This window comes from Eptatretus burgeri, chromosome 6, assembly GCF_056783735.1.
Source record: "Eptatretus burgeri isolate ZD-2024b chromosome 6, Ebu_testis_v1, whole genome shotgun sequence".
Lineage (NCBI taxonomy): Eukaryota > Metazoa > Chordata > Myxini > Myxiniformes > Myxinidae > Eptatretus > Eptatretus burgeri.
The window spans coordinates 21,948,369-21,975,034 of NC_140966.1; the positions used below are offsets into that span (position 1 = coordinate 21,948,369).

At 42.1% G+C, this 26,666-nt stretch overlaps 2 protein-coding genes across 10 annotated transcripts in view; one reads left to right on the forward strand and one right to left on the reverse strand.

Annotated features, from left to right (window-relative positions):
- Positions 1–21,138, reverse strand: part of PHF21A (PHD finger protein 21A) — a 240,559-nt gene extending 219,421 nt beyond the window's left edge. For 5 of the 9 annotated variants that reach the window (XM_085884259.1, XM_085884257.1, XM_085884263.1 and 2 more), the window contains exons 1-4: positions 20,906–21,138; positions 20,683–20,767; positions 20,026–20,058; positions 19,504–19,569 (exon numbers count right to left, since the gene is read on the reverse strand). In XM_085884259.1, coding sequence (XP_085740385.1) covers positions 19,504–19,569; positions 20,026–20,058; positions 20,683–20,767; positions 20,906–20,940 — 219 coding nt within the window. In that variant the 5' untranslated portion in view covers positions 20,941–21,138. Of the gene's footprint in view, positions 1–16,995; positions 17,078–19,503; positions 19,570–20,025; positions 20,059–20,682; positions 20,768–20,905 lie in introns of those variants that run through there. The other 4 variants (XM_085884260.1, XM_085884258.1, XM_085884264.1 and 1 more) reach the window with 3 other exon arrangements.
- A 318-nt stretch (positions 21,139–21,456) lies between these two features.
- The window catches only part of LOC147024390 (nuclear pore complex protein Nup50-like), a 57,859-nt gene continuing 52,649 nt past the window's right edge, over positions 21,457–26,666 (forward strand). The window contains exons 1-3 of the mRNA XM_085884268.1: positions 21,457–21,629; positions 22,148–22,274; positions 22,386–22,466. Of these exons, the coding sequence (XP_085740394.1) occupies positions 22,203–22,274; positions 22,386–22,466 (153 nt within the window). The 5' untranslated portion in view covers positions 21,457–21,629; positions 22,148–22,202. The remainder of the gene's footprint in view (positions 21,630–22,147; positions 22,275–22,385; positions 22,467–26,666) is intronic.

A 26,666-nucleotide genomic window follows, 5' to 3' on the forward strand; every position in this document is an offset into this window, starting at 1 on the left:
ACATTAGTACTTTTTGAGCACTTTAATAAAAGTATAACGGCACTCAGGAGAGCGCACATCTCTGCCAGGCAGAACAGGTTACATTTTGTATCCAACTGATAGGCCGGATGTGCACCCGGACCTTAACCAAAATCTAATTAGCTCATTCTCGTCACCCAACCTGTCCACCAAGTTTTGTAACAATCCGTCCACAACTTTTTGAGATTTTGTGCTATGTATTGTTGTTGGCCCCATCTTTCAATTGTGATGCATCACTTCAAAATTTCTCGAATCCAGAACTTCACCAATATCAAATCAATTTGTCCTTGTGACACACCCAACTTGTCCACCAAGTTTTGTCCGAGCCTGTCCATAACCTTTTGAGATATCCTGCTCGCAGACAGACAAACAAGAGTGAAGACATAACCTCCATCCACCTTTGTCAGCAGAGGTAATGAGACAATTCTACACCATGTTATGTTGTTTCGATTTGGAGCTTTCTGCACTACAATACCACCACAAAATAGGCATCCAGTATTCGTTTCACAAATGACATTCCTTCAGTTTTTACATGCCATAAATGTGATATGAGCACAATTTGGACATACGACACCAACGTTTCTTACTTCGTTCCAAATTTGACATTTAGTGGCCTAACATTTTGCGAACATACGCACTTGACTGAGCACAAACTTATCCAGCAGTCACCCATCTCTCTCTCTCACACACACACACACACACACACACACACACACACACACACACACACACACACACACACACACACACACACACACACACACACACACACACACACACACACACACACACACACACACACACACACACACACACACACACACACACATATATTGAAAGAAAAATTTAAACATCTTCCTGAAAATTAAGCTGGAAAAGCTTTCAACACCCCCTTAAATGACGACAAAGGAGCACAATGCATCCACAAAACGACGAGTATCTAGTCAAATTTCAAGTGAATCCAACAAACTGCAGTGTCACCCTCAGAACCTTTCCAAAGTGATCAGGTCTCAATGGGACAAACTGACGAATGCATGTGGGTTAAATTAGAGCGATTAAAAAAAAATTCATCAAAGACTCTTCAGAGAAACATTTCACGACCAAAACCAATCCTGGACTGGTGGCCATTGCGATAAAGGTTGCTTAACGGAAGGCAAAAGAAACGTGGAATTTGTTCAGGGTATTAGCCATAACTCGCCCCTTCTTTGAGAAAGACATCGCGAAACGTTTAATATCCACCAATGACCACTGCTGCCAGATGGGTCCTCTGGCTTAATGGCCTTCCGGGGGACGGCGCACACATTGATGGATGGCAAGGGACAGCACATTGTCACCCTGCATGCAAAAAAACCAGGGTGACAGTTTATTAGTTGGGTTGCCATTCTAACCCGGGCGAGACAGCTCAGATGCAAGTGTGCATACCTCCAAGCTATTATGTCAGTCCCCGACGGAAAGTGATGAAAAATATATGTATATTTATACACGCACACGCGCGCGCGCACACACACACACACACACACACACACACACACACACACACACACACACACACACACACACACACACGCACACACGCACACGCACACGCACACGCACACGCACACGCACACGCACACGCACACGCACACACTTCTCTCAGAAAAGTTTGACTCACCCCCTGAAGAAAAAGGGGAAAATGGTTGTAAAATATTTGTTGTCGTTTCAAGTACACAAAACAGAAAGGACAGCCCGACTTGCAATGTACCAAGATTATCGTATTATACTGTACATCATTCTAGAGTAACCAGCAAACAATGTTGTGGCACGTTGACACATTTAGGTGTCACTTTAATTTGTACAACTAGCAAAAAAATAAAAACACAAGCACACCAGGACAACAGAAACATCACACCTCAAGTATGTGCACCCAAACATTATCCTTCCTTGCGTTTTAAAAATACAAATGATTACGTTCACAGATACCTTTGCAAGTCTGAGAAACGCAACCCAAACCGATTTAAAGCAACCAAGATTATGCCAAAGCATCTCAACCGTCACACCATGGTACCCATCCAAATCCATGGGGACCATACTCTGTGCAGAGCGTTGGTGCTGCGAAACAGTCTCCTTGGCTATTGGACACAGTCCTGGACAGGTGCGCCACTCCGACACAGGATACCATCGTACGAACTTGCAGGAAAGGCATAAAACTGACTAATGGCAGTTCTCCATCAAAATAGCATGGTTTTACATTGATCAGTGCAATCGATTCGGCGGCTGCTTTTGCAGTTGAATATATATATTTTTTTTAATCCTTTCATTAAAACGTGCAAGTAAACAAACTCCATTCGTTATGTTTCCGATGATCAGTGAAACGAATCAATGGAATCCAGTCATGTAAAAACAGGAATTCCACACTCTTGGCTGTGAATCACACGCTGTTTCTCTGCTACAGGTTTTACTGATGCTTACTCGCCATTTTGAATGTCACCAATTGATGGGAACCAAAACAAGTGAGATTGGCAGAGGCTTCATCACCAAATTAAGAGCTAGGTTTCCCAAAAACAAAGCAAAAACAAACTGAAGACAAAGCTTACACATATTAACCAACAACATTTGTCAACTAGAACGGGCACTCGTAGAGAGCATATACCTTCGCCGCCGCTACTGTTTTGTTCTTGGCATAAGAGTGTGGGGAACATAACAAGGAGCATTTTGGTGCTGATTTCATACGAATCGGATAAGAATTGACTGCATTATGATAAAAATAGGCACATCTGCAAGGTCGTGACCCCCCTGACCTTTGACCCCCAACCGCGAGTAGCGGCAATTACGTCATTGTGTCAAGTTGCATATCACAAGATTGGGCATTAAATTCTGAACATTTTGGCATTAGTTTCATGCAAATTGGATAAAAATTGACCGCAATATGGTAAAAAGACGATTTTGACCTTTTCATGACCTTGACCTTTGACCCGATTGCTCCCAAAATCTAATCAAATGGTCCTTGGCTAATAACCAATCATCCCACCAAATTCATGCAATTCGGTTTAATACTTTTTAAGCTATGCGAATAACAAACAAATAAATAATCATTGGCATCTCCCACAAACATATATTTTGGTACTGATTATAATGCCAGGATTTGGGACATTTTCTTTTAAAAACAAGGGTAATGACGTAATTGTGTCATGTCGCCCATCACAAGATTGGGCAATGAATTCTGAACATTTTGGCATCGGTTGCATGCCAATTAGATCAAAATTGACCGCGCTATGGTAAAAATATGAATTTGACCTTTCCGTGACCTTGACCTTTGACCCAATCGCTCCCAAAATCTAATCAAATGTTCCTTGGATAATAACGCATCATCCCACCAAATTTCAAGCGATTTGGTTTAATACTTTCTGAGTTATGCGAATAACAAACAAACACACACACACATATTCACAAATAAATAAATAAATACACAGCAACCAATACATAACCTTTCACAGAATGCGAAGGTAACAACTCAAAAGATGAGAAAAGGCAAACTGAAATATTTCTAAGCGTTGATCAAATCCTGCATTTTAAAATGATTGACATATATGAATCAAAATTTAGTGAGAATATATATGAATATATATATATATATATATATATATATATATATATATATATATATATATATATATATATATATATATATATATATATATATATATATACATATATACATACATACATACATACATATATATATACATACATATATACATATATATATATAATTGCGAATTCGCGCCCGCCGGCGTGCGAACGGCCACGTAACTCGAATCGCGGCACGTCACCCACCGGACGGACAATTCAGTTGTGACCCTCTCGGAACAACGCCGGGAGCTAGTCACGGGTGGGTGTTTAACCTCACCACGATCGTGCCAATTGCCCACCCGCGCAGGATAGGGTCGCTCGCCAAAATTCGATCTACCTAAGTACCTGCGCGAGAGGGCGATCGTACCACACCACAGGCCAACTCCAGACACGAACCACTTTAGCGGCCCGTTCCGTGCTACAGTGATAACCGAACGGTGGTGTCGTCGGCCTTGACGGTTCCAATTAGTTACCGGGATGTTGCACCCACTACGAACCCCTTACGTAAAGCAAGATGGAGATTTAAATGGAGAAAAGACGAAGCGAAACGGGCACAGTTCAACATGCAAGCACTTTATTACGCGACACACGGAAAGCACGTATATACAGCCATACACAAAAAGCAAATGTAATACAACTGACTAACGCATACACACGGCAACACTTACACAGTTTTACTTCACAGACGGCGCCAACGCACATTTACACAAAAGCAAAAGAAAGAAACCACCCTCACAGACAAGGAGGCAGACAGGCCCGTAGGCCAAATGTGCACGGGACCTAGAGGAGCGGCTAGGTCCGCGAGACCGGGGAGGTCTTACCCGCGTCCTCGTGACGCGTTGGCGGGCAAGCCGCAAAGTGTCCGCGCCACTGTGCCCCGACTCCGGGCCCCTGGCGGGTTTCATTGGCACCATGTCTGGCGTGGGGGAGGAACGGGGCCCCCCCTTGCACTATCTCAGCGCGGATGGGGGGGGGGGGAAGGGGAACTTGTTGATGCCCTGAGAGAGGGGAGTGGCGGCTGAATTGGGTCCCGCGACGAGACGAGCGATCCCCCACACCGCAGCCTCGTCGCCGACTGCCGTCCTCGGATCCAAGCTCTCCTGCCCCGAGCAGCCGCCCGCAGCTCCACCGCGCGCACTCGACTCAACTCCACCAACGCGACGCTCCACGTCTCCGAAAGGAACTCCACTCGACCTGGTAATTCTCACGCCTGTATAGCCGGCAGGAGAAGCCAATATGCAAATTCCAGGATCAGAACGCGATCAGAGGCGGGGCCAAGCCACCCCCCCCCCCCGGTCAGCCATTGGTCGGGCAAAATGGGCGTGAACCTCCCCTGATCCTAAAATTTGCATAGCCAGACATGGACGGAATTCACCTACACGCGCCTGGAGGCGGGGCCAAGCCCCTTCGCGTTTGCCCATTGGATGGAGGGGAAGTGGGCGTGAAGCATTTCTGATCCGAATTTTCCCCTCGGAAAGGCTGCCATTCGCGCTCGTGGCTCGGTGCGTTTGGCAACAATCGCCGAACGGGGCCGAGACAGCCCGACGTTCAGTGTTCACAGGTGGTGCGGGAATGGCCGTAGAAGCGATGATGTGGGATGAAGTTGTGAAGGTAAAGGCGAAGGTGGTGGTGTGGCGTTGTTGTAGTGTGGTTGGCGCTCTGGTGGGGATGGCGTGGTTGTTGAGATGCTGTTTGCTTGAAATAAAAGATAGAGAAAGAAAAACGACTAACTCAAAGCGTCGCAGCCCGGATGGATCACATAAATTCCCTCTATACAACGGGTTTGAGCTAACGACACATGTACCTATGGAGATATCTCACCTGAGGGCCCTTTATAGTGAATGCGAATTTCCACAGCCGTAACAATATATATATATATATATATATATATATATAATATATATATATATATATATATATATATATATATATATTTATTTATTTTTTTTTTTAGTATTTTTTTTTAATCACATTCTGGCCAGTGTATGAAGTTGAACTCTGGGTACAGGTAACAGATTTAGAGCAAACTAGAAAATGTAATTTGTCACAAATCCATCAACTGATTCGCCGCTACCCACTGGTAGGTTAGATCTCGGTTAAAGGTCGCGTGAAAAAGTAAAAGGTGACATGAAAGAAAATGCAAGAGGGGAAAAGAGACAAGGACAAGAGAGAAAACATTGTACGCTTCAAAACTCAGGTTCTTTACGATCTGCAAAATGATTTTTGAAGGGCAAAATGATTTTTTGAAGGAAGGATTTTTTGGCCTTCTCAACCCAAAATTGAAATCAGTTCACCTTTGTATCGCAGTCCATACTTGTGCCAAGTTTGGTTGAAATTCCTTCTGTGATTCCCAAGTTATTGAGACAACAAAGACGCAATTAAAGGTCAAGTGACCATAGACGTTTGACCTTTTGAACCCAAAATCTAATCAGTTCCATGTTTGCATCATAGTACAGATGTGTACCAAGTTTGGGCAAAATCCTTTCAGCAGTTCACAAGTTATCAGGACAACAAAAATCTGTGATGCATGGCAGACAGACAACAAGAAAACAATGCCTCCAATGCCTTCGGAGGCAATAAAGACCCGTCCTTACTGAAGGGTTATAATTACCGCACTTGCATGTCGATGGCGTATTTTATTATGACTTATAATACTGGCTTCCACCAGGTGGCGCTATACGACACACACACACACATGAAGATACAAGCGTTTGTGTGTTTGTTTGTTTGTTTGTATGTTTTTCTTTCACGGCTGAACCGTCACACCTGGAGGTCCGAAATTCTAGGTGTAGTTCCTGCGGAATCGAGACATGGTTTTAAGATTTGACATGTCGGCCTTGACCTCAGATTTGAGGCCATGGCAGGCCGCTATAAAGTGTATATTAGGATGTGGAGTCAGGCAGTGTTGCTGCCAACCCGCAGGGAATGGGTAATCACCAAGAGGCCAATAACTCCATGGTTTCTAAATGTCCAACACTTTCCAAAACCAATGCCGGGGAAAACCTCACCCAGATGGCCAGCACCAGGTATCCACCATCCACCGACAACCCGACACGTCGACCCCCCCCCCCAACCCTCTCCCACCACTCCCCCAGGTAGCCCTGCTCGTCGAGAATATTGCAGACCTTCCCTCATCCTGAACCCCCCAGGAAGCAATCTTTTCTCAACCACCTCAAACCAACACCCCTAGTACAACCACCAGTTTTCAACTCATTCTGTCCAGTGGTCCAGGAATGCAGTCAGAAGTCAGAAATCAAACAAACAAAGACAATTCTCAGATTATAAGTCATATGATACTATGATTATTATCCATTTGTATATTTTTATCATACAACAGCCAATCAGTGCACATTCTCAAATTGGATTTTTTTTAATTTCTTTCCTTTTTTTGGGGGGGGGGGGGAGGGGAAGAGGGATATGAAATAGTTAACTAATTATCAGCAAACACAAAAAAAAACAACAGTAGACAACTAGAAGGGCACTCGGTGGAGTGCATACCTCCGCCACGTAATGCCCGATCCAGGAGAACATATCGGGCCCAATACATTTTTGAAATATCACGCTAAGAATCGTTTTTGGCCCAATCTCCCAATGGTGAAGTTAAATAATTCTCCCAATGCTTTTAGAATTAAATAATTCTCGAATCCAGATCCAGATTCAGATCTTCACCAAAATCAAATCAATTTGGCGTGGTCACACACCCAACCTGTCCACCAAGTTTCATCCGAATCCGTCCACAACTTTTTGAGATATCATGCTATATAATTGTTTAGCTCTATCTCTCAATGGTGAAGAATGACTTTCAAAAAAAAAAAAAAAATCAAGTAGCTGGATCTGGATTCGGATCTTCCCCAAAATTGAAACAATTCTTCCTTGTCACACACTCAACCTGCCCACCAACTTTCATCTGGATACGTCCACAACTTTGAGATATCCTGCACACAGACAGACAGACAGACAGACAGACAGACAGAGGTGAAAACATAAGCTCCTTCACCTTCAGTGGCGGAGGTCATGAAATAAAATTTGATTGACCATCCATAATAAACAAATCTGGTTGCTATATACTGAAGACTCTAGAGTAAGAAAATAATTTTTTTTTTAACCTCACTGATAATGTTTGATATGCAGTACAAGTAGAGTACCCAGTTTACGGGTGTTCTTGTTCCAAGCACGCAACACGTTCTTCTGACACATACCATGATTTTGGCAGTGTATAGACAAAAAAATAATAATAATAACCCGGGTAATGTGCACGAAACAAAAACATACCTATTGCTTACGATTCAAAACACCTCACTGCACTGGAAAACGTGGGGGCAGGAATACTGACTGCGCTGTAAATGGTGGAGACGAATATGCTCTCACACCTGGACACAACACACATTTACATGGAGAATTTGCATCCCCGTCCCCCCTCACTCCCCCAAGACCATCGGAAAATATAAAAACACCCCTATACATTAATTGGGGTCATGCTGATTCGAGGTAGCAAGTCTGGATGTAATCGGCCCACAACTGGAGGAGTAACAGGACAACCAACAAACGCAAGCACGCGCACGCACACGCACGCACGCACGCACGCACACACGCACACACACACGAGTTGTAGTAAGGATTAAAGCTTCTTGTCTTTTTTTCTGAGAGTTTGGGGTGGACAGAGAATCCACTAATTGGAAGAACATTTGTATACCTCAATAACAACAATCAGCAGAATTACAATTAATAATCAGACTTGGATTAGGTTGTGAAGTCCAATGCTACATGAAAGTAACTGCATCATGCAGGGTTTAAGAAGTAGAATACAAAAAAAAAAAAAGACCTCACAAAAATAGCATGTTGTCCTATAAATGAAATATTGTACAACCAATACAAGAGGTACGTAAACATCACATAACCATTGTGATAGTAATCATCCTCCTTTCGGTTGACTGCAGGAGGAAGGTCTTCCCCACCTGTGGGGTGTATTGTCACACTCGCTATGCTTGAAAGGTGCATGGTGGTGTGAAAGTTTTGGTAGGAATTTGTAATTTGAACTGGATACCGGTTCTCCAAGCAATTGGTATTCAGATGGCCGGCACATATACCGATGCCTCACCCTGCATGTGAAACAACAGGATGACAGTTATAGCTGGGTCGAGATACGAACCCACCCTGGAAAGCTCACAGACAAGTGTGCCAGCCGATGAGGATTCTTGGTGCAAACAAACATTCAAACAAGCCGGAAGGCGACATGGGTGGTTGCTATATAATTGCATTCCAGTCATACAGTTTTTGACGGATCGGGCTGAAAATTTTTGACAAAGAGGTTGATTATAGATAGTGTGCATAAAAGCGCGGAAGCCGATTTTTGATTTTCGAAAAAGAAAATAAAATTCGGATTTTTTTTCAAAATTTTCAAAATCCCGTTGCTGGTCAACGGTGGCATCCATAGCAACGGTGCTCAAAAGCATACAACTAGATCCTGGTATGAACCTACCAGTCAAGTTTCATCAAAATCGGTTGATTCCTCTGGCCTCCAGAGCTGTCCATTACATACAAACAGACATACTGAAAACATGAGAATAAGGGTAGTCTTGCGACCACCCCATAGCCATTAAATACCTCATCAAGAAATTATATATATATATATATATATATATATATATATATATATATATATATATATATATATATATATATATATATATTTATTTATTATGTATGGGAATAAATGTGGAATAGAAGTTTTTCCTTTGGTGTGTTGAGGTTTTGAGCGGTTATATTAGAATAAGACGTATTAAAACGACATTTGCTCTTTTACAGCTTGTGCTCCATTTGAGATCTGATAGCGTGATCATTAACTTCATTTTTGTTGTAGTTGTTTACACTAGCAGAGGATTCATTCACAAGCCACTTGATAATGGCATCCACTGAATATTTTGTTCATTCAAAATTAAAATTATTTGGCCCATTTCAAAATGTTTTGCATTTAACGGCACGGTACTTACTTATTGCAAGTTGGTACGAATAAAATGGGTGCTTTACAAGCTTGATTCGTTTTGTGAACACAACACCGTAGCAGAATGTTTCCTATTTTTATAAGCATCCGTTGCGTTTCGTTTTAGTTTCAATTAAAAAAAAAATGGTGCATACTCACTTTGAAGTACATGCAATCAACTCTGATCCGTCTAGCCTGGGTTCCACTCTTGAGCCAGCTATAAACTGCCATCTCGGTGTTTCACTGTGTGTATGTATTCATCAATGTGTATGCCATCATTCGGATGGACGTTATACGGACATCCTGTCGACCAGCATTAGTCTGTGGACATTTAATATCTCATGGTGCAATTCGCGAAAAGTTGATGAGCTATAGCCGGCACCATGGAGTGAATTACAAAATTCCTGCACTCTCAGTGGAATATCCTTTTTTTTTCATTGGTGTGGATTGGTGTGGCTACCCGTTAAAGGAACTGTTTTGGCAGAATTTCAATAAATAAATAAATAAAACGTTGCTGTGTGGAGAGCATGATACATAAGTACAAAATTGCTCGCTTACCACATACGAGTGGCTGTCCTTGGCTATGAAGGGTAACTATTATGATAAGATCTCAAAAAGAACAAAACCTGGCAAAGGAAGAAGAAGAAAAAACTCCAAAAGAAGCAATAAAAGTGTGTACAAGTGAGAATACTGACAAAAAGTGATGAGCAAGCACAAGGAAACAAATAAAAAACCCAGAAAGCATCTGAAAATGCAACCAGCCAATCTGCTTTGTATTCGGACTTCTTCTTTCATATGCTAAACGGTACCTTTGATCTTTTGACGAAATTATTAATTTGGCTTCTCCATATTCTAATAATAAAGGTTTGTTGAAAATTTGACAAAAATCTCAAATGGTAAAAAAAAAAGCTAAGGCCCAGACAGAGACACAAAATTCCAAAACCCCATCTTCAACTACGTGGGGGACGGGGGACAGCCTCGTTTAAGGTTTGTTGAAGATTTGATGACAAAAGCTCAGTGGTAAAAATGTTATGGCCTGGACATACAAACTGAATCTGAATGGTAAATAAACAAGGATTTTGATTAAAAGATTTACGGCTGGTGAACCACTTCACCGATGACGTAATCCTTAGAATCCCTTATTCCTCAATCTGTGTACAATGACATGTGCCAAGTTTCAAATTTTTCTGATCAGCTGTTTCAGATACAATTTTTTTTTTTTTTTTTGCGTTTAATCCAAGATGGCTGCCATAACCACATGACTTATGATGTCACAATTATAAGTAAAATGTTGTCAATTTGGGGGAGGGGGATTGTTACTATCCTAAAAATTGTCAGACAAGTGGTTGCTGAGAAAAAAAGTTTTTTTTAAATGAGGAAAAAAAAAAGGGTGAAAGAATAACAATAATAACAAGAGCGCAAGTGAGCACAATATACGCCCAAAAGAGAAGGTATATACAGAATTGTGCTACTACATGGAAAACAGCATCCTGGTTGCCATGTTTCAGATGACGAACGTATGTCGCTACACACAGTCTCCACAGTCTGTACCTATGTACCAAACATGATACGTGAAAGTTGAAAACTTTGGGAGTTAGAGTGCGGACAGGAACGGACGGACAGACGGACGACCAGTATCACACAATACGCCCCGATATTATATATACATATATATACATATATATATATATATATATACATATATATATATATATATATATACATATATATATATATATATACATACATATCTTCTTCTTTCGGCTGCTCCCGTTAGGGGTCACCACAGCGGATCAATGATTTTGGCACAGGTTTTTACGCCGGATGCCCTTCCTGACGCAACCCTGGTCAGCTCTTACGACACACAGGGATATGGTACACCTATTCTAACCGGGGCATACACCGGGCCCAGTACACTGGTACTCATTTCGCCGACCTCGGAAGGATGGCAGGCTGAGTCAACCCCCTGGTGTTATACTACTTGGTATATATATATATATATATATATATATATTCAGTGGCCCAACGGGATTTGAACTCAGGACCTTTTTGGGTCCCAAGCCGCTGCCCTAACCACTGCGCCAACACCAGGCTATATATATATATATATATATATATATATATATATATATATATATATATATATATATATATATATATATATATATATATATATATATATATATATATATATATATATATATATATATATATATATATATATATATATATATATATATATATATATATATATATATATATATTGTTGCGAATTCGCGCCCGCCGGCGTGCGATTGGCCGCTCGACTAGAATGGCGGCCGCCTCGACCACCGGACGGACAATTCAGTCGTGACCCTCCGGGAGCTATCGCCCGGAGCCAGTCACGGGTGGGCCTTTCGACCTCACCACAATAGTTTCCAATCGGCCACCCGCGTAGGATAGGGTTGTTCGCCAAACTCGACCTACATAAGTACCCACGCGGATGGTAGACGAGCAACCGTACCTCGCCGCAGGCCGACTCCGGACACGAACCGCTTAAGCGGTCCGTTCCGTGCTATCGGAATAACAGAGCGGTGTTATCGTCGGCCTCGACGGTTCCGATTAATTATCGGGTGTATTAAGCCCACTATGAACCCTTTATGTGAAGCAAGATGGAGATTCAAACGAAGGAAAGGACACAGCGAAACGGGGAACATTTCAACATAATGGACTTTATTTACACGACACACGAAAGCACATATATCAATTTAAAACAAAAAAAAAACAATGCAGAGCTACGACCGAATACGCGAACACACGGCTTTACTTTACAAGACACGGCACCACAAGATCCATACAAAAACCCTGAAAAGAAAAAGGTGACTTCCCTTTTAGGCCGTCGAGTCCCTCTCCGACGTCCGTCGACGTGGTCCCGCCTGGCCGCGACTCCGTGCCCTAGCGTGGTAGGCGAGGCCTCTCCGGCGTGCCTCGCACCGGCACGTGTTGGCCGCTCGACACCACGGACGGAGTTTTCGGCGCTATCCCAGCGCGGATAGAAGGGGGGGGGGGGAAACGTGGATGCCCGAGGTCGGGAGGGGGGAATGGCGGACGCTCCTTCCCGCCAGCGGGGTCTTGGAACCGCACCACAGCAGACCAGGCCAGCGGCCACCAGGAGGGGAAGAGGACGAGCGAGCCGGAAGACAGAAAGAGAGCAAGAGCCACCACAAAACCGCTCCACCCGTGTCCGACTTTTTATATCCCCGAGCTCCGCCCTGTTGCTCCGCCCCGTTCTTTGCTCCACCCCCCTTCGAGGCGCTTCGAGAAAGGTCCCGAAGAGGGGCGTTCCTCCTCCCTGGCCGCGTCACACCGCGCATCCACCAATCGGGCGCCAGCTGCCCCACCCCACTTCTCCTCCCTCATACCAAGCGCGGAGAAGAATGGCGCGAAAAACAGGTGGGAAAAGCCCACTGAGCGTCCTCGTTGGTTTTTGTTTGAAATAAAAGATAGAAAAAGAAAAACGACTGACTCAAAGCGTCGCAGCCCGAATGAATCACATTAATTCCCTCTAAACAACGGGTTTGGGGCTAACTACACATGTACTTAAGCGATACCTCACCTACGGGACCTGGATGGTGGTTTGCGAATTTCCACAGCCGTAACAATATTATATATATATATATATATATATATATATATATATATATATATATATATATATATATATATATATCAGGCGTATAATAAAAATTGCTGGTTAAAGTGACGCTGAACTTTTGACCTTTGAAGAAAATTATTAATTTGCCTTCGCCATATTCTTAAAATAAGGATTTGTTGAAAATTTGATGGCCAAAGCTGAAATGGTAAAAAGTTTTGGTTAAAAACGGTTTTTTTTGGTAATTTTTTTTCTTTTTTTTTTTACTCAAAATGGTAAAAAAAAAAACAGTTGGGACACACACACACACACACACACACACACACACACACACACACACACACACACACACACACACGACGGGCTAATTGAAGTCTATTAAAATACTTGTTTTTGGCCCATTGTATCAACTCGCTAATAAAGTGACTGGAGCATCCTCTCCGAATATGGGAGGTCGATGGTTCAAACCTCGGTCAAGCCACATCGAAGACTTTTGAAATGGTACATACTGCTTCATCGCTTGACATTCATCATTAAAGGTGAAGAGCATCGACAATCCACATTGGTTGGCATCAAGGAAATTCCTCCTTAGAAAATTCCTCGCTGAGTGCAGTGAGAAAGACCACGATAAGTGACGGCACTTCCCCCGAGCTCAGGGGTTGTGTTTGTCTCAATGTCCATGTATGTGAGAGATGTGTGAAATGTGTGTGCGTGTGTGTGTGTGTGTGTGTGTGTGTGTGCGTGTGTGCACTCCACCACGAGCCTCAGTTCCTGGGAAAAATAAATATATATATATATATATATATATATATATATATATATATATATATATATATATATATATATATATTTATATATGTATTTTTTTCTTTTTTTAAAGGACATGCCAAGCACACGAACTTTGCTGCATTTACATTTCACAACAAAAGTTATTTATACTCCAACATATCAATCGATCCCCATGCCAACAGAAAATAAAAATAACTGAAATGAAAAACCAACCCTCCCCCCCACCCAATCAACTCCTCAAAAAATAAATGAAATAGAAAAAAAAAGTAAGTTCTTAAGAGACTTAGATATTGTGTGGAGAAGGGAGGTGGAGTGGAGAGAAGGTAATTTGAGAAATATAAATTGGGAGGGGGGGTGAAGGAATGGGTGGGGAGAGGATCAGAAAGCAAAGGGATTGTGGTGGGGGAGAAAAAAAAAAGTGGTTTGGGGGCAGATCGAAGAAGTTAAGGGGAATGTATGGCACAAACAATTGGGGGGAAGAAAGTGGGGGAGGGGGGGGTTAAACATTCTTCCAACATGCATATGGAAGAATGTGAAAGAACTGAGTGAAGGGAGTGTCTGCTGGTCTTGGTGCTTGAGCTTGTCTCGTCATACAAGGCACATGCTGGACTTCTGCCTTGCAGCAATCAATCCATCGTTTTAGTTTTCCTATCTTTTAACTAAAGGATTGAGCACAATATATTCTGCATCCTTATCATTTGTAGAACATTTCTAAGCCACACCCAGCATGGAAGATAACATAAGGACCAAATAAAAAAAAATAAAAAAGAGAATTCCTATAACTGTCCTTATAAAAGTTCATCAGCCCGTTCACACTCCACTGCAGCACAAAGACCTCCCTCAACTCAAGTCGATGATATTGGCAAAACTCAACATGCTTGTCAAGTGTAGGATGGTGAGAATATTTGAGCAAGAATTTGAAAAATTGCTCAAGGAGCCAGTGATAACCCAGCCTACATTTCATGAAACAAAAAGATGGATCTTTAACGTCCACCAAAGACAAATTGCTGGCAGATGCGTCGTCTGGTTCAGCGTCCTTCCGAGGGATGGTGCAAAGTAAGTGCAAAATATCAGGATGACAGTCTATTGACAAATCGAGATAGGCGAACCCAGCCGAGACTGTACACAAACTTTTAAGCTATCCTGCCAGCCACCGGTACAATCTTGACTTTAGAGGAACTCAAAACAAAAGCAACAACAATGGAACTCGGTACAGCGCATACCTCCACCAGGCTGAACAGTTTAGGTTTTCTATCCCACCGACAGGCCGGATCTGAATCCGGACCTGAACCAAAATCCAATCGGCTTGTCCTCGTCACCTCACAAACTTATTCACCAATTTTTGTCCGAATCAGTCACAAAACGTTTTGAGATATCATGCTGTGCTTCATATCGTTTTTGGCTCTGTCTCTCACTGGTGAAGAATCACTTTGAAAGTTCTAAGATTCAGATATTTACCAAAATCGAATCAATTCATCCTTGTCACACACCCATGTCCACCAAATTCCATCCGAATCCGTGCACAACTTTTTGAGATATCGTGCTATGTATTAGTTTAGCCCCATCTCTCAATGGTGAAGAATCACTTTAAAAACTTATTAGATCCGGATCTTCACAAAAATTGAATCAATTCTTCCCTTTCACATACCCAACCAGTCCCCAACTTTGAGATATCTGCACACAGACAAACAAACAAGCAAACACAGAAAAGGGGTTGAAAACACAACTTCCTTCACCTTAGGTGGTGGAGGTAATAAATAATAAAAACAATGATAACATTGCAACAAACCATCTATTGATTCATACAAATAACAGTAGTATCACTTGGTAATAATTACAAGGAACGCATCATCCCCACCCTAGCCCAAGTACATCTGGGCTAAGTGAAAGGTAAGCTCATGCTCAAGCTGTATGCTACAAGGCCATGAAGACCAATGCAAATTTGGTCAAATGGTGCAACGGGTCCATGAGATTCAAAAATCAGTCTGTCATCGATATTTTTATGGGCAGAAAGAACAAAAAATATATATATTCCAATATTCATTTGACTGACCATTTCTGTCATACTTTGTAAACGTGTGGATGACGGACCACTACGACAAATACAAATCAACCCTCCAGTCAGTGCTGGATAAGCAAAAAAATAAAGTTTGGTTTCTTCACTCCAAACTTCCTCAGCTGAGAAAGTTTTATAATGCATTGCACGGGACAAACGGCTCTACAGTTATGCTCACATAGGTAATTGCTTGAAACAACCCAACCCTCAAAGTTAGCATTTTCAGCACTTGTGCAAGTATTCAGTCCTGAAAAACACACATGTAATCAAGACTATCACTCTGCAGTGATCACAATGCACAGTAGCAAAGAACCCGTCCTTTCGGACAGGAGGAAGGGGAAGCATGACTCGGAGTAAGTGTTTACTGTTGTGCAGCTGTAAAACAAACGAACAAACATCTTCCCCCTCGGGGATAGTGTGATGCAATCGTTTCGGTATTACAAGGGGCAGATGAAAGATCAGGTAAGACAAGGTTTCAGGATAGGTACATGAAACAGAATGATAGAAAGCAGTGGGGCTGATTTCACAGAGCGAGTCAGTATTTTTAGTTAAGCATTTTGTACAGTACCAGCATTTGCAATCCACGCTGGGGAAACATCAAGTGGCGATTACAAGGCATGATCGTCTCAATCACGATGTACAATGAAGTGAACCAGCCGGAAAAACCGAAGGATCTTCTATAACAAGGTGTGTGCCATCGCTGTTGGTGCTGGTGTTCTTCTTATTCCATCGCTTATCATTCTGTATTTAAATACCCCCAACGCACACGAAGCCAAAAGCGGGGTTAAGCAATGGTTAATATCCGTCCGTCTGTATTATCAGTTTATGATTGAGGAACAGCATATTTAAATCAAATGTTATACTGTATTTTGAACACGAATCGGAACGACAATAGGAAGACAAGTTTACCGTTTGACCGTCCTTTGGCTCTGGATTTGTCCCGATCGCTCATGCACAGAGAGGAGTGAGATAATATTTCTGCTCTGTCCATCTGGCAGTCAAACAAAAGTGAAAATCATTTCAAACAGGAAACTTACTGTTTTTAAGGATGTCATAAAGGACACAAACAACAGACATGAAGAACTAATGTGCTCGATAGGATGGTGTAAAACGACACTGGGTAAAATGGCAGTAAAACTCAGAATTAATTAATTTATACACCATTTAAACCTCTTTAGACGTGAACGAAATTGAATTTTTCACTTGAACACTGCAGAACACAAATCTCCTTCACAATACTTCCAATAACCTCGAGTTTTGCAGTACTTGGACATTTCTACAGAGTGGCACGTAAGAGCGCAAAACTTCAGGATTTTGTATATTACAATCATTATTTTTTAAACTAAAAGTGAAGTATGCATTATACTTGAACTCTGTGTTGGGTATTGTGTTCAATGAGCTCTCTCGTTTGCAAAACATGTGTGCATTTTACAGCGACACTCCAAGTCCTACCACTACCTCATCCTGTCCGAAACGACAGGCTCTTTATAAGAATAAGAATAAGAATAAGAATAATAATGAGAATAATAATAAAAATAAGTTTATTGCCTAAAAGTCACCGAGGCCGAGTGCTTAAACTGATAAGTCACTGATGAGTCAGCAAGCGGAGGCGCTTCAATCACATAGCAAAGTTTCTTTCTTCACGGGTGTGAAAACAAGTTAACCACACACAGACACCGACCAGCACCTTGAACAACATATTTTCAAATCCAGAAATGTTTTAAGGGGGGTTCACTCGCCTAAGGTTAAGATGTTCTCATATTGTGAAATATACCACCAAGTCTTATTTAAATCAATGTAATTGTCGAGAAAAAAATTCAGATTAAAAAAAAAAAAAAAAATTCAAAATATACTCAGAGCGAGTAGTGTCCGACCATACATTTACCTTCTCCACAGGAAAATATGGGAATATCGAGCGACTTTACGAAAAGGCCTCAGGCCTGTCACAGACCGATTCTAAAGAAAAGCTGAAGATTTTGGAATCTTTACTCCGGTTCTTGATAACAACAATGTAAATACACAAAATGCGGCGAAATGACCCCGAGCACGAAACCTAAACTCGCCATTGCGGATCATCAGATCATTAATTGTAATAATGGACGATGTAGCCACTGAAACATTGAATTACCTGGTGAAATAGTTGAGGATTATACTGTGCTTTGCTGTAGAACACGATCCTGTAAATGTTGCCTTTCTCTTCGGACCCATGACTAAACACCGAGTCACAGGGATTAATACAGAACCGGAGGTGAAAAGTATCGCTGCTCAGATTAATTGCCGAGTCAAAGCAAAAGGCGTTTGATTGCCGATTATCCAGTGATATCTCGATATCATGTGACAAAATTGTAAACGCGGAGGGGAAGGGGGGGGGTTCACGTGCAACCGGTGAACCCCCCACTGGATCCGCCATTGTATGTACATATGTATATGAAGTAAACTGGTAAAAACAATTGCGTGTCGTCACAAAGATACAAATGACTAAAATAGGGAGCTTGAGCTGTTCCACTTGTGAAAACAGACGTTTTCCATGTACATAAATCAACAACCACAAAATATTCCACCAAAAGGAATGGTTCAATAAACAAAAACATATCCCAGTTTGCCTCTATCAGACTCGATTGCATTATTGAAATATTTTTGTGCAAAGAACGAAAGAGGGGGGGGGGTGTCCTGTTACGAAGGGGAAACCGTAAAGTCGTAAACTATTCACCATTCATTCATTCGTTCATTCATTGATGTGTATCATGTGGCTGCAGCTTTGCATCACTGCTGGAAACTTGGCTGTGCCGTTAAAGAACTACAAACAACATGGATTAGCAAAATCAGCACATCCGATGCTGGTCCATTGAAATCATAACAAACGCACAACTATTTTTTTGCTTTTTGACTTTTAACAAAGCTGTTACAAAGTATGAATGGGACTTCCAGGTTCCAATTACAATCATGATGCAAGTTAAGTCTGGTGTTGGCTCAGTGGTTAGGGTGGCGGCTTGGGATCCTAGGGTCCTGAGTTCAAGCACCGTTGGCCGCTGAATTAAATACACCAGGAGGTTGACTCAGCCCGTCATCCTTCCAAGGTCGGCAAAATGAGCACCAGTGTACTGGTAAGGGGGGACACTGCATCAGCGGCATAGCCGCGTCCCAACCAATGATGCAACCAGCAGCCCACAGGCTGCACTCGATAGAGAGAGATGATGCAAGTTGCAGAGCACCCAGCTTAATGAAGCACCTGCAGACGAATGTATGAATTAGTTCAACTCAGCAGGTATTGCAGTCCACCTGCCCACGTTCGAAAACATAAAACTATTGGTCAAAAGATGAAGAGGAGTAAAGAGGCGGACAAGTGGGAACGAACAAGACGTCCAATGTTTAACATCCGAGCCAGACCCGCCCGGCTCATCCCATCGTCCCTCTCACTTGTTTCTCGCTCAGCACCGTGATCTTCGCTTGACGGTCGTGGAGTTGCTTCTTCAGTTCAGAATTCTATCAGAGGAACAAGGAAAAAGAAAACAAATTACAAATAAATAAAATACATATTTAGAAATATCGTTTCCAAGTTGGAATACTCAAGTGTATGAACATCAGGCTCAGGCAATATATATATATATATATATATATATATATATATATATATATATATATATATATATATATATATATATATATATATATATATATATATATATATATATATATATATATATTTAAATAAAAATTAAATAAATAATTGTTCTTCTTTTAACATACACAGGACAAGTAAAAGGTAGGACTCAAAAGTAAGGCCTTAACGGAAGCCACCCCGAGGAGCTCGTAATCTTTTAATTGGCTTCAATGGACTTCCTCGAACCACACACCATGGCATCGAGTAGAGGATGAGCAAACGATATCAAAGCTCGGCGGCGGTGAGCCACCAGAGCCGGTGGTGTGTTAAGTGTGTACCTGGGGGTCTTGTTTCATCTGTGAGACTAGTTTCTGCGCCACCAACACAAGGATGGGGGAAAGGGAGGAGAAGACAGAGAGATGAAGATAATCAGAATTGGGGAGGGTGGGGTGAAGTGGGGGGGGGGGTTGTTGTTATGGAGGTGAAATAGGCAGTGGGGGCAGAGGGGGGGGTGAAGAGGGTGAATATAAAATTTATTCCAGGCCACAAACAAAGAGGTCCCATCCGCCTCGGGCCTACTACTATCGATTGCCAAACTCGGAAGGCACTTTCAGCCGTGAGCGAAATATCAACTTTTATTTTCATCACAAAGTAAAATAATAAAAAAATAAATAAACAAACAAACAAACAAACAAACAAATAAATAAATAAATACCCCTCGTGTGCAACTTGCCCTCGCGAGCGCCGTACGCAGCACTGGGCGCGCGCACGAGGAGCGTACGGAGCGCTTGCACTCTTTTAATAGGACAGGAGAAAAATGCCCGGTTCCTTGCCATTTCGCCCCCACCCCCCAACCCCGCTCTCTCGTGACAGATGCACACATTTTTTATTTATTTATTTATTTAATATACAACTATATATATATAAATAAATAAATAAATAAATATATAAATATGTATGTATGAGAGAAGAAAAAAAAAAAAAGAGCACTGTACCTGATGGTACTGAATTTCCAGCTTCAGCGCCTCCTGAAGACCGGCCAGGTCCATCTTGACGACTTTCTGTGGACTTTTTGAAGGTCTGCGTCAAAAAAGGGGGAAAGAAAGCGAAACGGATAAAGTACATTAAACTGGACGCCCACCGGAGAGTATATAACAAGTTCTCGTAGCTGCTGTACGGGACTCATCACACACTTTACGCCACCGACACAAAACTTACGAATCCAACACCGCAGACGAAAAAACTCCTCGCATATTTTTCCACCGCGGCTTCCACGGACCTTGCGGACACGACGCGTGGCAATATTAACGTGTGAAGCGCCGCAAATAAATGTATGCAAGTAGTGGAGGAACTATATTGTCTCCATTGATGGCGAATTTATTTCACTTTGTCTAAGGAATAGGTGTTAAGCGGTCGGCATTGCCTAAGGAAAGTTACCCGGATGTAGGAACTACTTGCAGCTAGGTGGACTATTTTATTCCGCGTATATGCAAAACTTAAGTTGTTTTTTTTTTTTTTTTTCCTCAAATGTAATTTTGGTTTCCTTTACGTTTATTTATAGTCGGTGGGGAAAGTGTGTGAGTAGCTATATTATGGCTGATAGAGTTGTTCCATTCGAACGTCGCCGATTTATTGTTTTTGTGTGCTGAAAAGGAAGGGAGGAGGTGAAGAGGGGCGAAGAGGGAGGTGGGGGGGAGGCGTGTAGACCATAAAAGTCGCGACACCCACACGTCCCAGCGTGGATTCAACTACAAAGTATCTGAAACGGGAGGGGTTCGGTGTGGGGGTTTACGGGGAAGAGTCATGGTCTGCGAACGGTTGACGAGATTAGGGTGTTATATGTAACAAGTGGGTTAGAAAATAAATTAACACCCACACTGAGAGCACGAAAAAAGGCGCGATCGTTTTATCAAGGTTATAACATCATATATTACTTCAGGAGGTGATTTTTTTTTCTATTATACGGCAAGTAACTTTACAGGTATTTCTGCTTTCACTAAAACTAACGTTCTTTTACCACGCGTAATGAGGAATTGATTCTGACGCTTCGTGACGTAAGCACGCAATGACGGTAAAAGTTTGCCCGTGACGTCAACACGTCCGATGGAGATTTGTGATGTGGGCGAATACCTGCTCGGGCGGCAAGTTGGCAAAAATTATTCGTGTAAAAATTGCATAATTTTAAATCTCACCACTCCATAGACGTTTCTCTATGAATTATATTTCAAACCTTTGCATTATAAATCCTGTTGAGCTTGAAATCGTAAAAGCAGTGGTAACGTGATGACGTCACTTACGTCCTGGTGATGTCATTACGTGCAGAACTACGTGTTCACGCCACCGTGTGATCTGTTTGGAACAACTTGTTTAATCCAAATTTGATTTGACCAAACACGACGGTGCTTTCACGGTTTCATTGTTCTCTTTTCCTGCGCACATTCTCCTCACTTCTTCCCGCAGCTTCCCAACCAGGCCCAAGACCCGTGACTTATTCTGTGCTCGTTGTCAAGGCGACATGGCGTCGAAGCGCCCACCAATGAATGAACTCGATGAGAGGAACTGGAACGATGAGGAATTGCCAGAAGAGGTTCGCTGCCGCATTTGTTTCTCGAAGTTTTTTTTCTTTTTTTTGTCGCATGAAGTGTTATGAAGGAAAACTGCGTGATCTGAATAATGAGTTTGGTTTAATATCCCCCAGGCAGGAAGATTTGAGTCGGCGTCTGTTGAAGTGTTGAAGACTCGTACGATCAAGAAAGCAAGGCGCAGGAACCCCGAATCGGTGAGAGCAATCAGGAGAAGGAGCTCAAGGGGTCGGACTGTTTGTGGTCCACCTGAACCCCTGGGTCGGACTGTTTGTGGTCCACCTGAACCCCTGGGTCGGACTGTTTGTGGTCCCGCCTGAACCCCTGGGTCGGACTGTTTGTGGTCCCGCCTGAACCCCTGGGTCGGACTGTTTGTGGTCCCGCCTGAACCCCTGGGTCGGACTGTTTGTGGTCCCGCCTGAACCCCTGGGTCGGACTGTTTGTGGTCCCTCCTGAACCCCTGGGTCGGACTGTTTGTGGTCCCGCCTGAACCCCTGGGTCGGACTGTTTGTGGTCCCTCCTGAACCCCTGGGTCGGACTGTTTGTGGTCCCTCCTGAACCCCTGGGTCGGACTGTTTGTGGTCCCTCCTGAACCCCTGGGTCGGACTGTTTGTGGTCCCTCCTGAACCCCTGGGTCGTACTGTTTGTGGTCCCTCCTGAACCCCTGGGTCGTACTGTTTGTGGTCCCTCCTGAACCCCTGGGTCGTACTGTTTGTGGTCCCTCCTGAACCCCTGGGTCGGACTGTTTGTGGTCCCTCCTGAACCCCTGGGTCGTACTGTTTGTGGTCCCTCCTGAACCCCTGGGTCGGACTGCTTCTGTCCGATTGGCTGGAGAGTCATCTTTGACCGTGTTTTCTACCTCCATCAAACTGATATTAATTGGAGGACTTTCTTGTGGGGAAGTGGTGTCACATTCCTGAAAAAACGGTAACACACCCTTGTTGACTCCATTCCACATCATATCCACACTGTCCTGGATGCACATGGTGGCCCAACACCCAACTAAGTGACATTCTGTTGACGTTTCCATTTTATTGTATTTGGCAATTCCATGCCAAATACACTGTTTTTACTGGAATTCTTTATTATTATTATTATTATTATTATTATCATTATTATTATTATTATTATTCTTTATTTTCGTCACGCATCCATTGCCCTAAAACTCCTCCTTGGGCTTTTGGCGTGGAGCACTAACAATTATGTCTTTGAAATGGGACAAGGTCAAGGAAGTGCAGTGTCAACTTTTGACCTTGAAATTCTCAAGGTTAAGGTCAAGGTCACACAAAAGGTCAAAAACACCTTTTGCCCCATATCTTCACCCCACGGAAAGATACAGGTTAACGGCTGATATTTTCTGATAGTTCACTACAGGGCCTACAAAAAATGTTATTTGACCAAAGTTGTGTGACCTATATCTTCTGAGATCGGTAGGGGTCAAAGTTCAACAAAAACACATTTTGCCCCATATCTTCGCCCCACAGAAAGATACAGGTTAGCCGCTGACATTTTCTGATAGGTCACCACAGGGCCTACAAAAAATCTTGTTTGACCAAAGTTGTGTGAGCTATATCTTCTGAGATCGGTAGGGGTCAAAGTTCAACAAAAACATTTTTCCCCATATCTTCACCCCACGGAAAGTTACAGGTTAGCGGCTGATATTTTCTGATAGGTCACTACAGGACCTACAAAAAACCTCACCAGAAAAATGTTGTGTGACCTATATCTTCTGAGATCGGTAGGCGTCAAAGTTCATGACGTTGCCAAATACGTATTCGCTGCAAGCGAATGCAGCCCTCTAGTTGACCTCCGCCATCTTCGAAGATGGATGGAGGTTACTGTTTTCACCCCTTTCTGTTTGTTTATTTGTTTGTTTGTTTGTGAACAGTATTACGGAAAAACTCCTGGACGGATTTTGACGAAACTTGGTGGGGGTATTAGGTATGGTCCAAGGATCATGCCATTAGATTTTGGACAGGGTCCAAAGTCCAATATGGCCGCTATGGCGGCCATTTTGAAAAAATATTTGAATTTTTGTTTTTGCATTTCTACATGTTTTAAGTGATTTCCAACCCAAAAAAACTGTTACACAAAAAAAAACAAATTTTGCAACTTTTTTTTCAAAAAGATTTCGATATTATTTGAAAAACATTTGAATTTTTTTATTTTTTTTTTTTGCATTTCTACATGTTTTAAACGATTTCCAACCCCCCCAAAAAAATTTTTAAAGAGAAAAAAAACAAATTTTGCACCTTTTTTTTCAAAAAAAATTTTTTTTTTTTTTTTTTGGGGGCATTTCTACATGCGCGTCCATCTCGTTTAGTTTATTCAATCGTGGTTCAGCAGAGTCTGATCCGTTTTGACCTACAATGAATAGGATATCAGGTTCACTTAAGTGACCCAGCAGTATTGGCGGTGGAGGTTTTGCACTCCACCGAGTGCTCCCCCTCGAGTTAACCTCCGCCATCGAAGATGGACGGAGGTTACTGTTTTCACCCCTGTCTGTTTGTTTGTTTGTTTGTTTGTGAACAGTATTACGGAAAAACTCCTCGACGGATTTCGACGAAACTTGGTGGGGGTATTAGGCCAAAAAAATAATGTTGCATTGGCGTAACGGGTCACTGAAAAATAGGGTAGGTCGGTCGGGATCTTTTTTTTTTTTTTTCCTAATAAATCCCAAAATTTTTGGATAATAAATCCAAAAATTTAATAAATCCTAATAAATCCCTCCCAAAATCTCCCCCGGCTCGAGTACCACCCTTTTTGTCGGCGGGTTCTGTCCGAAACACTTCCGGGTTTTTGCGATCGCGATCGCAATCAACAAGATACTTGAAATCGATAGCAAAAAAACAAAAAAAAAAACGTAGGGTCGGCGGAATTTTTAGGGTCGGGCGGGTTACGCCAATGCAACTTTTTTTTTTTTTTTGGCCTTAGGTATGGTCCAAGGATCATGCCATTAGATTTTGGACATGGTCCAAAGTCCAGTATGGCCGCTATGGTGGCCATTTTGAAAAAAATTGGAATTTTTTTTTTTTTTTGCATTTCTACATGTTTTAAACGATTTCCAACCCCCCAAAAAAAATTCTTTAGAGAGAAAAAAAACAAATTTTGCATCTTTTTTTCAAAAAAATTTCAATTTTTTTATTATTATTTTTTTTTGTTTGGCATTTCTACATGCGCGTCCATCTCGTTTAGTTTATTCAATCGTGGTTCAGCAGAGTCTGATCCGTTTTGACCTACAATGAATAGGATATCAGGTTCACTTAAGTGACCCAGCAGTATTGGCGGTGGAGGTTTTGCACTCGACCGAGTGCTCCCCCTCTAGTTAACCTCCGCCATCGAAGATCGGAGGTTACTGTTTTCACCCCTTTCTGTTTGTTTGTTTGTTTGTTTGTTTGTGAACAGTATTACGGAAAAACTCCTCGACGGATTTCGACGAAACTTGGTGGGGGATTAGGTATGGTCCAAGGATCATGCCATTAGATTTTGGACTTGGTCCAAAATCCAATATGGCCGCTATGGCGGCCATTTTGAAAAAATATTTCAATTTTTTTTTTTTGCATTTATACATGTTTTAAGTGATTTCCAACCCCCCCCCCCCAAAAAAAAAAAAAACATTGTTACAGAAAAATAAAATTTTGGAACTTTTTTTTCAACAAAATTTCGATTTTTTTTTTTTTTTTTTTTTTTTTTTTCATTTCTACATGCTATAAGTGATTTCCAACAAAAAAACATGCCAAAATTATAATTGCGGCTGATTTTAGAACTTCAGGTGGATATACCCACGTAAAATCAATTTCTGTCTCAAGGAATCTAGTTATGACGAATGAATTGAGTATGTAATAGGGAAAGTTGCAAACTATAACTCTGTGAGCACTGTTGATGTCAAATTGAATGAATAGGATATCAGGTTCACTTGAGTGACCTAGCAGTATTGGCGGCGGAGGTTTTGCACTCTCCCGAGTGCTCCCCCTCTAGTTTATTTTGATTTTATCCACAACCTCTATATCTCTGAAGTACACTTCTCTTCTTTCTTGGCATTGTTTCTGGAAAAAGAATTGACACTATATATATATATATATATATATATATATATATATATATATATATATATACATATATATATACATATATATACATGTGTGTAGTTGTGGCCACGGGTACCGAGACACCAGCTTGTCACTCAGGGGGATTAATCCCCGGTTGTCCTCGGTAGAGCCGGACCTGGGGGGGCCACCGCTCAGAATTAACGTTGTGGTACGGTGGGTCGTTTTAAAACAACAAACGCCACCCAGTCAACCACGAGTTCCAGTGTCCGCCATCTAATTATTCCGTTTAACTTGAGGTCACGTGGTTACCTGAGTGGGGAACACGCCCTCGACAAAGCACCAATATTA